Source organism: Rhododendron vialii, chromosome 12a, assembly GCF_030253575.1.
Source record: "Rhododendron vialii isolate Sample 1 chromosome 12a, ASM3025357v1".
Lineage (NCBI taxonomy): Eukaryota > Viridiplantae > Streptophyta > Magnoliopsida > Ericales > Ericaceae > Rhododendron > Rhododendron vialii.
The window spans coordinates 27,826,773-27,842,650 of record NC_080568.1 but is presented as its reverse complement, the minus strand read 5'-3'; the positions used below and the strand labels follow the sequence as shown (position 1 = coordinate 27,842,650).

Here is a 15,878-nt window from a genome sequence, read left to right as displayed (position 1 = left end):
GCTCATCTAGCGAATAAGCCAACAGATCCGGCGCGGCGGCTTCCGGTGACAGTGTCCTCAGCCGATTTTTTTTATTTTCCTGTCTCTTTTTGGTTTCGTTTATTATTTTGGGTTTTGTTGGTTTGGCTCTCTCCCCTTAATGAAAGTTTTCCCCTGTGTGGGGGTTTTGGTTGTCTTTGCCATAGTTAAGGGTTTGTCTTGCTCTCTCTGTTTGGAGATCGGTCATGGCCGATTAGCTGGGGCGATATCCAACTTCGATGTATTCAGCTGTTTTCGGATACAATCTAACTCCTACCATTTTGGGAAAAAAAAAAACATATACCAAATTATCATAATAGCAAAGACAAATTACTGTAGGGTGAACCTGCTCAAGGGGCAAATCTCACAGCCAAAATAACTGACTTTTTTCACCGTTTTAAGTTAGAGAAAATCTTCTTTACGGAGGTGTTGTCGGCACTCAATCGTGACCGTAAGTGTTTTGAACGGTCAAGATGTTAATAAAACTTTTTCGGAGAAGAGTTAATTATGACCGGTCATAATTAAAAACGAATCTCAGTCATTGATTGCGCGAATAGACGACTGAGATTACGTCACTCAGGTTGTTGAGTGAGCCTCCGTGAAAAAGACTCTCTTTTTAAGTTATACTACCTCCGTCTCAATTTAATTGTCACTTTTGGAAGTTCGTGCCACATTTTAATTGATTATATCTTGTAATTTATAATGTTTTAGGTTATTTTTAAAACATTGTATTATAGGACAAATTGAGATCTATCAAACAAAATCCATATTGGATATAAAATTCATTATCAATTTAAAGATATAAATAATTTTTTTATCCAGTTAAAATAGAACTGGGACAAGTAAATTGAGACGAAAGGAGTAATATAATAACTAGGCAAATCGGTCAAACCCCATGTGCAGGAGCTCAGCAGTCTGCATTTACTTCACCAGTTCCCAGAAAATTCATTGAATGAACATTGTACTGCGTAGTAAATTTTTCAGAAAATCTACGCCCATTGCTCAACTTTTATCGTTCGGTGAGCTTAATATCGCTATAATTTTTTAGCCAATAGGTGTGAGAAGATTTCATAGACTTCAACCGCAACCAATGAAAGATACTCCATTATCGTGGTTTGCATAGTTCTTCTCAAGCCATGCATCTTTTTCTTAATTCAATGTGTTTGGATGATCAGTTCATGCATACCTTAATTAATTTTTGGAGACAATTTCCACTGTTTAGTTGTAGGGATCTAATTAAAACGAAGGCAAAGCGTGTATACATCCCGAAAAGAGTTGATAACATCTAGGAGATGTGAACATGAGATCTTAAAAGGAAGAAACCTCTAAAGCGAAGATCATAACCACCAGGCGAACCACGCGTATTCGAAATTGAGTACTTTTTCCTTGAAGAGTCTAACATGTAAACGCCAAGAGAAAACAGAAGAAATAAAAGGGGAAAATTAGAAATTCGAACATCGTGACTTGATGTTTGAGTCACAAATCTAGTATTCTAGTCTCTCAATAAGAGAAGAAAAACAAGATCATCATCTATTGAGTCAAGATCCTCTCACGTGATTCTCGCATGACGCAAAAAAAAAAAACTCATTTAACAATCATGCCATTTTTCTTGTAGGATGTATTAAATAAAAATTCTCGTTGATCCATTTATCTTGTAGGATGTGTTAAATGTTTATGTAAAAAAATTCTCGTTGATCAAACTGTAAAGGTCTGGTCGCATCATCTTTGTTAGAAAAGAAATGGTGGTCAAAGTTTGATCATTCATTTCTCTTTTGATAAATTTGCTCAATTCAATTGGATACCCACGAGAATACTTTTGAGATTTGCAAATTAAACGGATCCGATCGTTATCGTATTCCCATTTCTACCTAACTCTGATCTAATAGAACCTTGTACAATCCCCTCCCTTTTCTTAACAATTTGGTTGGGATGCCAAACCATCTATTGGTGAAACAAATTCAGCCACTTCTGTATCAAGCTAGCGGAACAAAATGTTACAACACAAGCTAGCCTGGACTCGGACATTCGGTTATAAAAAATATGTTACAAAACAAGACTTGCATCAAAGTGAACCAAAAAGTTAACTTTGTGAGTCATCTCCATCATATTTGAGTCGTTCTAGGCTTTGTAAATTGTAACTGATTCATAGGGAACAATGCTGTTAGAGGTGGGGCATCATATGCCTCGACAAAACCTCCTCTGATAGCACTCGTTTGGGGAGAAATAAAAAATCAAAAGAGGAGAGAGTACAGAGGTAGAAATTGTTTTTTTGCACTCTATATTTTTTATAAATGCAGCCCTAGTTTTGTCTTTCAATGTATTTGTTGTTACTAATTTGAAGTACTGAAAACATAACCGTCGGAATCAATTCTTAAAAAATGTGGAGTGCCAAATGAATTTCCCAAAAGAAATTGTAAAGCGGTATTTGAAATTTAGTTTTGGTTCTTCTAGTTTTTATTTATAGAATGTTTTTGACAAATTGGAGAATTAATTCTCAAGTAGTTGATATCGTGTATCAATATCAATGACACGTAAACCACACGTGCTCCGCCGCTGCCTGGACCTTGACCAGGGCTGGGGTCGTGGGCCCTTGAGCCCGTGGCGTAAGGCGCGGTTGGTCGGACTAAACTGGGCTTTGGCATTGGCTGGTGGGTTTGTTGGGCCTTCCTTTATCTTTTTAGAGCCCAAAAGTTTGTGGGTTTCGGATACGGGTTGAACCCATTTGGCATTTGGATCATCAGTTATGCGCGGCTGACTGGTTAACGCTGGATTGATTACCAGAATAACCACACACAATTTGCATTCAAATCCTAAAATAATAATTGTGTCAGTTTTATTCTCCAGAATTGAATTTGCAGGATTCAATTCCCCCTATTCCCCCTATTGATTAAAAAGCTCCTCCTCCTTCATTGCAGAATTCATGAAAGAGGCTCCTTCTTCAGCTATCAAAAAAGACCTTTGCCTTTGATTTCAACACACCAAAAACCACACCGAAAATCCAAAGTTCTTCGTCTTCTACAATATTATTCTTCCTTTCAAAAGAGAGAGTACAAACACAAGTTCGTTTGATAGGCAATCTACGACAACTGAGTTGTAACCGAGTCAACCCCAGGAAACAAATACCCCCACCTTTATAACAAGCCAGAATCTTCCACAAGAAAACCTCTCTCTCTCCACCTTCGAATCAGCCATGGACAGACCGTCCAGAAGCTCGACAATGCCACCACCTCCTCCGCCGTTACCACCGTCACATCTCACATCTCACCTCTCACCGACCTTCTGCTGCCCCCCATCCCGTCGCTGCCCCCCATCCCGTCGCTCCTCAAGCCAACGAGATTGACTTTTCCGAACATGCTGAGCTCATTGCTGTAGAGGGATTTCCTTCGCCGGTCGAATAAAACCACCCAGGAATCGGCGACGAGGTGGATTGTGGCGTCAGCGAAGGGGAATTTGTTCTTGTCAGGGGGGAGGAGAGCGAGGCAGCAGTACTGCTTCTTGATGAGATCAGGGTCGTCGGAGCGCCGATCAAGCTGCAAGACTGCGTACCAGTTGAAAAGAGGCTTGGCACATTTCTAGGGTTTACCTTCTCAGGGATGAATCCAGCCTGGTGACAGGTGCTAGTTAGGTGATCACTCAAGTGATTTGCAGGATTGATTCTACAGGTTTCCTAGCAACCTCAGGCTGTCTATGCCGAGTAAGTGTCATGTGTGCAGGCATTTTTCAACATAATTTCCTTCGTTTAAATGTTTCCACCAATTCATTCTGTACTTTCAGATAACAGTTTCTGCATCTAGTTGTTTCAATAATGTCTCTATTGGTGTAGTTAATCATGTACTAGCAAAGACTTTCATGAAAACTTGATGTCACGGCAAGAATGATATCATTCTACGGTTCAGGCTGTCTATGCCGAGTAAGTCTCTATTGGTGTAGTTAATCATTTATATATATATATATATATATATATATAAAGTCTCATTCTCCTAAAGACCACCTTAACTTAATAAAATAAGGACCTTCCTTTCCCGATCGAATTTCGATGATCCGAGCTGTTCAATGTATTCAGAACGTAATTTTAATAGTACTCGCGAAAAATCAGCAAAAAAAAAACTGGAAATGGCTTCATCCGAGTAGTTTTTGTTTATTTTTTATCAAACGATTCAAATTAAAACTGCTCGGAAGAAGCCCTTTCTAGTCCTTTTTTTTTTCCAATTCTTCACGGGTACCCTTAAAATCACGTCCTAAACATATTGAACGGCTTGGATCATCAAATTTCGAACGGAAAATGATAGAAATGAAAAGGTCCTTATTTTAACTAAAATAAAAACCTCCTCATTTGAAAATATATATATATATATATATACACACCACGGATCCAGTGAGGGATCCCTTACCAGTCTACCGTGCGGACCTCCCCTTTCCCGATCGAATTACGACGATCCGAGCCACTCAATGTGTTCAGAACGTGATTTTAAGGGTACCCACGAGAAATCAGCAAAAAAAATAATCGAAAAAGGCTTGATCCGAACAGTTTTTACTAAACCGTTCAATAAAAAACTGCTCGGATCAAGTTCTTCTCGATCATTTTTTTTGCTGATTTCTCGCGGGTACCCTTAAAATCACGTTCTGATCACTTTGAACAACTCGGAGCGTCCCAATTCAATCGGAAAATAGGAGTCCCGCAAGATACCCGTGCGGTATCCTTTAAGGGAACCAGACTATATATATGTATATATATATATTTGAAAGCTTTGTTCTTCCTCAAAAGAAAATTCTTAGTTTCAGCTGCATTTACTTTCCAGCAAAAAAATGTAGATCAGTTTTTCTTTTTACTTTCGGGGTCACTTACTGAGTCTCTAGAGAAGACACCACGAGTCGGAAAAATATGAGCACGTCCAAAAAGCTGGCAAAACATATTAGAAGCTATTGCATTTCCGAAACAGGTCCTATCAGCGGGACCGGGACCGAAACAGTCGTGCTAAATCAAAAGAGCCCTCATTTTCCAGTTGGAAACAGCTTATTACATGAGACGCTTTTGGAGCTCAAGTGGTTAGCCCAGGCTTCAACAAAGAGCATCGTTCAAATCTCCGTTCTCATTGTATCAATCATCAGGCCTTTTGACAACACTAGACATGCAGCATAATCATAAACAAAACAAGATTTAAACCAAGTTCACCACAAAAAAAAAAAAAAAAACAAGGTATGGAGAGATCGTAGGAAACAATAACTCCAAAAATTATACACGGACACAATGGGGACATGCTTAGGAAGATTTGTATGTGTATTTTGTTGTACAAGAACAAAATAAAGAATAACCCTCTCATAGTCTGCTTAAAATAAGAATACCAAATACACAGTTAGCCACATTTATGTGTACATGATTTATAAATGTGCAGAAAACGTTACTATAACACTTGCTAGTGTTTTTATATTGATTCAACCATCCGTTATCACAGGGAAGAAGACCCTAGAAGCGTCCAGAGTGTCCTAGACACGTGCTTCAGCAAAGAAGCACTTAGCAGCCATATGATGTAAATAATTGGGAACTTAAAAGCCAACCGTAGAAGAAAATTTAGAGAAATCACGTAGAGATTATGGAATCACCTCAATGCAAAAAACAAAGAGATAACGGAATCAACACGTAAACAAAACAAAAGGCGAAGCCATAGCCAAATTGTTGATGGTTTTGCCTCAGAGGTAGTGACAATCACAAATCATCATCAAGTAGTCTGGTAATACGTGAATAGAAATGCATCATTGGCAAAAACCGAGACATGGCATTTGGTAATGCATCCATGTTAAGAAAAATATAGCCGGCAAGCATGAATTGCCCAACCTAGTGTACATGTGCAACATTCCAACAAAATGGGTTCAAAATCAATTCAGCTAAAATGGCACCAAGACACTAAAAACACACTACATTTTAGAGCTCCTAACGGTAAGAAAAGAAGGAACCAAATGGATACGAAACTCAAAAAATCTGCAAAATATGACAGTTTTGTGCATCAGAGAGATTCCCAAAGACAACTCATCATACTCCAATACCGGAGTGCTGATGTCCCTGTCTGTTTATCGTCACTTGCACAAATTTGTCAAAAAAATAAAAATGCTACAAAATTACAGTTCGCTATGACCGAGAAATCATTTTGCAAGTAATTGATTCGGAGAGTTGGAAAATGGGTTTAATCCATGTAATCATAAGTCACCTTGTGATTCTTATCAACATATTTTCCAAGTGCCTCAGAGTAAGTTGTGTTCATTGTAGGCACTAGGCACTCGTAGTATATTTAAACCCATCATTGGCACACAAGTAAGAAAACTAAGCCCTTTCCGATGGTGAAAAATAATGGGAAAAGAAAAGAAGAGAAATGTAACTAATTTTTGATAACTAAAAGAGAAACGAGTCAAACGACGAGATAGGCCGGGAAGTAAGGGAAAAAGATCAATCTTTACGGTAAAGATTGATCTTTTTTCTCACAATCCAAAGGGCCTAAGTCATACACACAAGTCTAAAATCAAACGGACATTAAAATCACAGCATGAAAATATTCTTGTTTAAACAAATTGCATCAGAGAGATTCCCAAAGACTAAGTCATCTTCCTCCAATGGAGATCTGATGTCCCTGTCTGTTTTATCATCACTTGCAAATCATCAAAATACAATCTTTAACCTTGCTACTAAAACCCATTATGATTAACCAAAACGGGAACAAAGTCTATGACTCAAAACCCAATTTTCACATGATAAATCCGAATTAATTTCAGTGATATAACACCCAATAAGCAAAAATTTAATTATCAAGCAAGTCTGCTTTCCCTGATAGTCTCCAAGAGACATCGAGAGAGAGAGAGAGAGAGGCTTTAATTGGTTTCATCTCATAGCAATCAACACAGAGCACGAGTGCAAGCAAATCCCACAATCAAATACAACGAAGTTTTTCTTTTCTCAGGCGAGAGGGGGCATCAGTTTTAAAAAGCTCGATTTTGGAGCCTCATGGTTATAGATCAGCCCAAATATATAATGATCTTTTCATCATCTGCCATCAAATACGAAGTAAATCGAAAGTATAGCAAACAATCAAAACGTAATTACTGTGGAAACTGAAAAGAATGATCTTTTCCCAAGAAAATCACTGAGAAAACCAAAACAAATCACGAGCACGAGTAATTAGAACTTAGAAAGCACCTCACAGAGACGAAGAAACCCTAACTTATGAACTTGGAGTTGACGTATATATACAGGTTATATGCAAGGGTTATTAGCGGCTAGGGCACGAAAAAAGGTTAGGTTAATTTCATAAGGACCTCCTAAATTATGAGACCGGAACACTTTCCCCCACCAACTATAATATGTATCAAAGTGACCCCTGAACTGTGAGTGGAATCACTGGAATGATCAGGTTTAGGCCATGTTATTACTAAAATAGGCTTATTTTGCATGAGTGTTTTTTTTTCCTTTTGTCAACAAGTATATTGGACAAGATCAAATTATATCGCGGTGTTCATTACAAATATATTGGACAAGTTTAAACTAATCATCCAGTTTATGTGAAACGAGAAAAACACAAGGTAGTCGTTATCTTCCACCGCAACATTACGCTAGACACACATCTTGTAAAAATTTCATATCTAAAATTAGCAGTCTCAAAAGATAAATGTTGATATAATAATAAACTCAACCAATAACAAAATTGTTATTTAATCTTTGTACATAGATAGTTTCGATTTTGATAGTTGCATATGGGTTTGGATGTCTCCACATGAGCTGTTACTTGAACAATTTGTTGGCAGCGTTTTTTTTTTTTTTCCCCGTCTTTTTGGTTGTTTTAGTGAATTTGTATTTCTAACTTTGGTTTTATATTTATACAGTATATCAGACAAATGATGTGAGATAAAAATTATAAGATCCCATAACCTAGTAAAAATTAAGAGAACATAAATATTTATTTAAAAAAAAAAAACCAGTTCAAAAAAGTTGGTGAAAAGTTAGCTCAAAAGGGCCCTAAATAATTTCACTGTCCTCTTTTGTTGGGTTGGATCAGGCCCAATCTCAAGCATGGCTTGCTCAATATGATATAATTAGTTGGGAAAATGACAGTCCAAAACATGTTCTTAGCCGTCATTTTCCCAAATTAGTTTGGGGAAATGATAGGCCGGTCCTATTTTTTGGGTGGGGTTTTGTGTCAACCCTTTTTTGTCAATACTATCCTGTCAAGACCCTTATTAAGATGATTTTACTATTTTTCCTTTGTCACTTTTTACACATCAAGAATTCACACATCTCTGAAGAATTCATACCTCTGAGAATTAACATCCTTTTGTAGAATTCAAACTTCTTTACAAGAATTCACCCCCCATTTCATTCTTGAGGGATGTGAATTCTTAAAAGTGTGAATTCTTGATCAATCAACGACTAATAGATAATTATGTTGATTAAAACATAAGTTGTGACACAAATCATTCCATCCATTCCAAAAATCAATCAACAAAATTGACAACCGAAGGAACTGCGTTGGTATCACAATTGTCAGGAATAAGCAACTGCAGAACAAAAATATAAGGGGTTTTCAAGCTCTGCTCGACACAAAGGGCAATTTTGATCAATACTCACCCTTTTACGATAGAGTTCTGTACGCAAAGGTAAGATACAATGAAAGGTCTTTCAGATAAACAAAATGAATTTGGAGGAATATGCAAACACCATAATATACCCCAAGTTTGTTTTCAAACGAGGATTAGGGCGAAACAGATATCGGACATTTGGATTTTGTAGCCAAGAAATATGTCCGAATTTAACCAACAAAACCCATCTTTGGACTCTCCCCAAGCTGAAGTCTCAGAACCACCAAAAGGACTGTGTAAAATCACCTTGGAAAAGGTCTTGAGGCCTCGAAAACGAAATTGAAGGATTACCCACTGGTTTTTACAAGCACGAATAGTTTACTCATCCGTCCCGGTAACAATTAGATTTGACATTAGTGGCTCCATTTGTTAGCACATATAAGTTACTATCTTTTTAGATGGGGAATTGATTTCTACACTTCTCTTTTAGCCATTCAAACTCTTTTTTTTGTCTTTATCCACTTGAATTTACTATCTTGCTATTTATTTAATACACTGCTTCACACATGCAATGACAATATTGTAAATTCATATGGATAACTAAAAAGGGAGTGTGGAAATCATCTTCCTTTTAGATTCTCAAAAAATGAAGAGGGGGAAATATTTCGGCTTTAGGAGGATGAAAAATCTCAGCAAACCCACCAACAATGAATCTGCTTGTTGAAATAGAGATGAGAAAAGGAGGGAAACCGAGAGAAGTAGAGAATTGTTGGGCGGGAGAATGGAGATGAGTCATGAGAGAAAGCGAGGGAAAGTTAGAGCGGGAGAAGAAATAGCCACAGACAAGAGCTACAGTGCCACACCAGGCCAAACGAGCTATTGTAGCACGCAACCAAATCCCCGAGCGTGGAGCTAATCTGCTGGGAAGGGGTTTTTGGGCTTTGACTAATCATTTTGCTGAAAATCCCCCTTTACTCAGTCCATTGGAGATGCTCTTAGCACTTCAAATAGCCACTCCTCAGGATTAGAATATGAATTTTCTATGCTAACTTTGCAAAAGCTTTATTAAAAGCGCCAAGGTCTCGAAATCCCATACCACCTAACTGTTTTTTCTTTTTTTTTCCCTTTAAAAATACCGTAAGATCAATTCACTACAATGGAAACTCTCATGTCCAATTTAATTAGAGCTGAGGATAAAAAAAAATTAATTGATGTTAAATAAAGAATCAAACAAAGAAAATGAGTCCTTACGTATAATAAAGAAGTGTAAAACCTTGGAGAGAGTAAAATTTAGATTTGTCACTGATGATGAGACAACTGTTACGTGGTGCTTGAGAGCTCTTCTTTATTGCACATCACGTGAGTTTTAACATGAAGTGTGGTGGGAAAACGCCTTGGAACCCCACATAGTGCCGCTTCACTGGAAGAGAGCGGGTGGGGACATGCTGAGATCCATCTTCGTACAAAAATAACCAAAATTTATTCCAAATTATTCCGTTTATTTTATCATGTTTCAGTAGTTTCGTATTTGGTATGACCGGTTGCACTGGCATTAATATTTTTGTCAATCAACGGCTAATAGATAATTATGTGGATTGAAACAAATTCATAATTATGTTTTTATTTTATTTTATAAGCACACTTCCACTAAAACCTCAAACAAAGATACAAACTACACAGAGGCATACCCCCTGGCTATACGCATTGGGGCTCCACAAAAAAGCCCCCAAAAGGAACAAACTAATCTTTTCATAATTATGTTGCTCGTGTCTATTTTAAGTTAGACGGGTCCAACAGATTAGTGCATTCACATCTCCCTCTCTACTCCCTCTTCTAAACTAAAGTGGCGAGCCATCTTCAAGAAAACCCCCCAAAACCTTGCGTTATCAGGCTCGTGGAAGTCGCCTCAGAAGTAGCAAGAGCTACGGTTCCTTGTTGAAACACACGAGAAACTGTTCACTCGTTTGTCAGTAAAATACTGTAATATATGCAAACTCTCCACCGTTGGACTTTGAGAGAGAGAGAGAGGGGTTCGAAGTGATTCACGGCGGATCGGTTTGACCTTCTTCTTAGATCTAGTATTGGGGGAGTTGGAGCCCAACGATCGAGGGCTATTTGATTCTTCTGGGCTTGATGGGTCTGATTTCTTCGATGAGAAAAACCTGTCTTTGAACACCTGCCTTCGATGAGAAGAACCAGGGTTGCGTTTTGTTTGCTGGGTTGTGGGTTGAGAAGAAGAGAGAGTAAAGTTTTTTTTTTTTTTTTTTTTTGGGGGGGGGGGGGGGGCGGGGCGGGGGGGGGGGGGGGGGGGGGGGGGGGGGGGGGGGGTTGGCGGTTGGTAGGTGAAAATGGTTTTGCTCACTTTCCTTTCCGTTTGACCAGAAGAGAAAATGGTTTTCACTTCTTTTTTTTTAAGAATAAAGAGAATATTTTTAATGGAATAGGTTTAATATAGAAAATCTGATGCATTAGATATTTTAAAACTTGATAGCTAAAGTAGTAAAATGACTTTTTAATATGTAAATTGGTTCAAAATGTATTAAGCCTGACGCGGATGCTCCAATAGGATGGATTTTTACTTCATTGGATTTTGATGATTTATGCCTTAGTTCTCTTTCCTTTTCAAAAAGTATTTTTCAAAATATTTCTCCTAAATTCTTCATACTTTCAATATTTCTCTCTATATCTCTTTTCACTTATTATACCTACTTTTTTCAAAAAAAAATTCAAATACCAAATTAAACACAGCATAAACTCAAAAGAGGTAAGTAAATAGTTTCACAAAAGGAAGGCCACCTTCCACTTCCTCTTTCTTTGGGTTGTTTGAAGGTCATCCATTAGACACCTATTATAATGATACACGACTCGTCTTGCATTGACTTTCAACCTTAAATTCTTAATACTTCTATCGCTTCATCTCCGCAGGGTAGAAAATCCATCATTGTCTCGACTGTGCTACCGGAGATCCATCCTCTCTCCCTCCAATATAGTACTACTAATTTAGGATCTCACTTCGCTGCATTCCAAATTTGAACTATCGGTAGGAGTTACTCCTTCCGTTTCAAATTGAATGTCAATTTTTGATATTCGTATCAATTTTAACTTCTTATATCTTTCAATATGAATCTAAAAAAATATTCAATATAGATCTTGTTTGATAGTTCTCGATTAATTCTATTATACAAAGTTTTCAAACTTATGAAAAATATTATAAATTGAAAGATATAAGTGATGAAAAATGACACGAATTTCAAAAATTATCATTCTTTTTTGGACGGAAGGAGTATATTTCATCATTGTATTTGTTCAACAAATTTGCGCAATTGAAAACACTTCCGGTCCGGCGAAAGCTGGCTATAAAAACAAAATTTGGTAAAAACAAAATTCCTTGGAAAGAACGATTTTATACTATTTATCTGTCCACTTACTCATCCTCATCCAGATTATGATGTGCGGGGGCCATGAAAAGAAATGGAATCCAGTCATCCACGTCAGTTCCACGCATTTGGAAGTCCTGAGAAAGTGAGAGATCTGAATCCAGTCATCCACGTCAGTTCCCCACTTGCTGTACTAGGCATGTCTTGCAAATGCCAAATTTGGTTTCACATCAAAGCATTTTCTTGGCCAGCCCCAACTACCGGCATTGATTCCCTGACCACACATGCTTCATAACCGGATGTCCGATGAGTTTTGTCACCGTCAATTTATCCTGGAGTCTTAGAGTTAGCAACCGACGAAATCTCCAATGACTCTAATGTTTGAAATATTTGCCATCGACGGAATTTGAATTTGTAACCTTCCGAGAGCAAGCCGTTTGGAGTACTTTCTCGTACTCCTCATCCCTAGGGTCCAAACCATGTATTATTGCCAAGGGCCAAATCCGAATGGCCAGTAGTATTATCACCGAAAAAGCCAAAAATAATTGAGCAATGTTGAAATTCAGCTGACATGTGATTTGATGATTAGCCTTGGGACTATGTTGGAAAAATTCTCATTTTTTGCATCCGAGGCTTATCTAAAAACATTGTTGAAAAGCCAAAAAGAATTCAAAGATGAATACTTAAGCAATTCTTCTTTGACATGAGATTCATGTGTGTGTCACTAAACTTGCCGAGCCGAACAAAATGAACTATTCTAATTATGAAGATGGATTCAAGAAGAGCTCAAAAATGGGTTACAGCAGCCCGTGCCTCACGATGAGAAAACATACCACACAATATTTTCACAAGGAGAAGAAAGACATAAAATGACATCAATTCATGCTTAGCCCAAAAAATTGCAAAAATAATTTTAATTCTGCTTTTTTTTCTCACCACATATATTTACTTAATGAAAAAACAAAATTAAAAAAGGAAAATTTGTCACGATAATGAAACATTATCTCCAGCTAGACAATGAGACGTATACGTACACAGAATTAGTAGGGAAGATAAGGATAACTTAATGAGAGTGATAATGATAATGAAAGATTAACCAAATATGCAGGGCTTATCCAGCAAAAAAACAGAAGCCCTGCTTATGGAAAACCCAAGAATTGATATATACATATGGCCCTAAAAAAACCAAAAAAAAAAAACCAAGAACAGATGACTTCGGAGCTGCTTTCATAGGACTTTGGAGCTGCTTTCAAGCTTGGATCTGCTTTCAAGCCAAAACCTCTTCCTCAATTCCCATAATGCTATTTCCTGATATGCCAAAACCACCAGACAAATCTGTGTTTTTTAAGACTAGATCTTGCATGATATCCTTCCCGGTGGATGGTAATGGCAAGTTGAAAGATATCTCCCCAATTGAGGCTAAACTCAATAGCTCAGATTCATCCAGTCCTTTGGCCGGGCCGAGATCACACCTAGCGGTCCCGTGCTTTGCCAATGCATCTTTGAACTTCTTGATCTGTTTAAGAAAACAAAAATTACAAGTTATAGAGGCTAAACTAATACAGAAACTTGGAGGATTCGGGTGATTTGTCTTACAGCATATGACCACTGACGAAGATTTTTGGATATGGATTTCGTTATTTAAGATGAGAATACAATAAGTCGGCAATATTAGTAGCTCTATCAGATGAAACCCTAGACCCCGAAAACCCTGTTGTTACATTCGCGTTAGGCTTAATGTATAGACCCCTTAAAATGTAGTCTCTGCCGAATGTTAGTCATAGTGTATCGGGTTTAAATACCCACCAATAAGAAATCAGATTCGAATGAATGGTGTATGGCATGTCGCAACTCGCAAGTGGATTATAATCATTCGGATTGAATTTGAATCAGCGCAAGGCAACACATATATATACAATACAGCTTTCATAGCGCGTGTGAGATAGAGAATCGACAAAATACTTACAGTTGCATTGGTGCAGCTGAAGCTGCACAACCTGCCCTCAGCCCCTCTGTAGAATCTGAAGAAGGGCAGGACATGTATGTGGAGACAATGGCACATTTTCTTCAGCTGTTCATAATTGACTTTGAGAATAATTGCATTTTCGTTCGATTCAGCCAATTGACAGATCTGAAACGAGAAAGAGAGAGAGAGAGAGACATAGATCAGGATATTTTCGAAAAAGAATGTGTCAATGGATAGTCAACACAATGTGCTTACATTAGAAATAGTTAAACCGGAACTGAATAAGTCAACAGAAAAAGGTTGCGTTCGTGAAGCCTGATTTTTGTTTGATTAATCACTTCTCTAAACTATGACAGGTTTTCAAATAAGGGTATCATGGTAATTGGTGACAAAAACCCCCCAAGATATATCTACATATGCTATACGTAGCAGCAGATGTAATTTGTACTCTATTGATGCATAGTGAAACTCATATGAGCCGCGGATGGACTCCACTATCCAATTGGGAACCATATAAAAACCAGGGAGTTCTAAGGGTGTTTCCACTAGAAAAAAAGGGGGAAAAAACGTCACGTTCATACTAATAAACAAGTTTCAGCATTCTATCATCTCTTTCACACTGACAAAAAAGCAAAAACTTGTTTCGCTTCGGTAACTCTACTAACAAACTCATCTGCAACTTATTCACCACCGGAAAAAACAACTTTTGACATTTCTCAAAAACTTATTTACTACCGGAAACACCAAACAACTTGGTTGCTACAATTTTTTTCCTCAAAACTTATTCATTAGTGAAGATCTACAGCAGAAATATCTATAGATATACCTTGGGATGCAGAGATTTGCAACCACCACAACCAGGGGAATAAAAGTCAACTATGACCAATCTGTCACCGGCTAATAACAACGAATCAACAAATTCTTGTGCTGAACGGATCTCTACCATGTTGGGTTGAAGTGTTTTCTCCCACCAACGCAGAGATCTGCTCACACACAGTGATGGTTGTGGTGTTGGGTATTTCGCAGTCCCCACGGATTGTGCCTGAAATAGTAAATCGCCAAAATGTCAGTTCAAAATGAAAAAAAAAAAAATTAATCAAGAAACAAGAAAATAAAGTTAGAGATCTTTCGGAAGTACATACCAGAGTGGAACAATTTGGTGGATTTGATTGTTTGAGTTGGAGGAAGCCTATGGAGGGGGGAGGTGGTGGAGAAACCCCTTTGTGTTTGGACCCAAGAATTGTGTCATGGGACCCAGAAAGGGTTGGACCGGTTTTGAACGAACAAGCCATGTCTTTGAAAAATCAGAGGCTTTGTCGAAGTTGAAGCATCAAACAAGAAGAACCCACAAAAACCCACCTCTGGTTTTGGCCCAAAACAATTCCTGTTGTTCAGAAAACAAAAAATCAAAGGCAAACCCCTCTTGTTTCCTTGCGTGAAAAAGGTGCAGGATTTGAAAGAAAAATGCGCTTTTTTTACTCGAGAGAGAGAGAGAGAGAGATGGGACTATTTTGAGGCTTGAAAGTAGGCGAAGAAGGAGGAGTGGATTATAAAAATGTTTTAAAGGAGGGAGAAAGGATAAAGTATATCTAGATGGGGGTCAATGAAAGATTATCTGTATTTGGATTTATGCTTGCTAGTATATCTAGATGGAAAATGATTTTTATACTTTCTTTTTTTTTTGTTATGGCACTTTCTTTTTCATTTTTTAGTAAAAAAAAATGCACACGAAAGCTGAATTAAAAGACAAAAAAATGGAGCGCCATAATAAAAAAATTAAGTGTGAAAATCCTTTTCCTATCTAAATTATGGAAGATTCGTGTTACTAAGAGTCCGTTCCAGAACACTTTCTTAAAAATTAAGTATTTATTTCACATTTTCAAACTAAAAAATAATGTAAATGAAAAATAATTTTTTGATTTTTTTTTACACCGTATTAAAGATCTCAATGAAATCTT

The 15,878-nt window shown here is 37.5% G+C and overlaps 1 protein-coding gene and 4 non-coding genes across 5 annotated transcripts; all 5 read right to left on the bottom strand.

The window, feature by feature from the left end:
- Nucleotides 1-5,702: 5,702 nt before the first annotated feature.
- On the bottom strand, nt 5,703-5,778 carry LOC131312207 (small nucleolar RNA snoR122). The gene has a single exon (XR_009195778.1). It is a non-coding gene; the product is annotated as a small nucleolar RNA snoR122 (small nucleolar RNA).
- Nucleotides 5,779-6,014: 236 nt separating this feature from the next.
- On the bottom strand, nt 6,015-6,101 carry LOC131312248 (small nucleolar RNA R44/J54/Z268 family). Its single transcript, XR_009195815.1, has one exon. It is a non-coding gene; the product is annotated as a small nucleolar RNA R44/J54/Z268 family (small nucleolar RNA).
- A 477-nt stretch (nt 6,102-6,578) lies between these two features.
- LOC131312247 (small nucleolar RNA R44/J54/Z268 family) lies at nt 6,579-6,664 on the bottom strand. Its single transcript, XR_009195814.1, has one exon. It is a non-coding gene; the product is annotated as a small nucleolar RNA R44/J54/Z268 family (small nucleolar RNA).
- Nucleotides 6,665-6,972: 308 nt separating this feature from the next.
- LOC131312231 (small nucleolar RNA SNORD36) lies at nt 6,973-7,058 on the bottom strand. The gene has a single exon (XR_009195799.1). It is a non-coding gene; the product is annotated as a small nucleolar RNA SNORD36 (small nucleolar RNA).
- A 5,936-nt stretch (nt 7,059-12,994) lies between these two features.
- Nucleotides 12,995-15,529, bottom strand: LOC131309925 (thioredoxin-like 1-2, chloroplastic). Its single transcript, XM_058336638.1, has 4 exons — nt 15,063-15,529; nt 14,747-14,962; nt 13,921-14,085; nt 12,995-13,470 (listed from the first exon to the last, which is right to left on the bottom strand). The coding sequence occupies exons 1-4, from the start codon at nt 15,210-15,212 to the stop codon at nt 13,222-13,224; spliced, it is 780 nt and encodes a 259-aa protein (XP_058192621.1). The 5' UTR covers nt 15,213-15,529; the 3' UTR covers nt 12,995-13,221.
- Nucleotides 15,530-15,878: the final 349 nt, after the last annotated feature.

What these genes read in the sequence shown, in the direction of transcription:
- LOC131309925 (XM_058336638.1), bottom strand. Translation starts at nt 15,212, where the DNA reads ATGGCTTGTTCGTTCAAAACCGGTCCAACCCTTTCTGGGTCCCATGAC. An exon ending in CACCAAATTGTTCCACTCTG is followed by an intron (nt 14,963 to 15,062) that starts GTATGTACTTCC and finishes TTACTATTTCAG; the next exon opens with GCACAATCCGTGGGGACTGC. An exon ending in TCAGCTGCACCAATGCAACT is followed by an intron (nt 13,471 to 13,920) that starts GTAAGTATTTTG and finishes TTTCTTAAACAG; the next exon opens with ATCAAGAAGTTCAAAGATGC.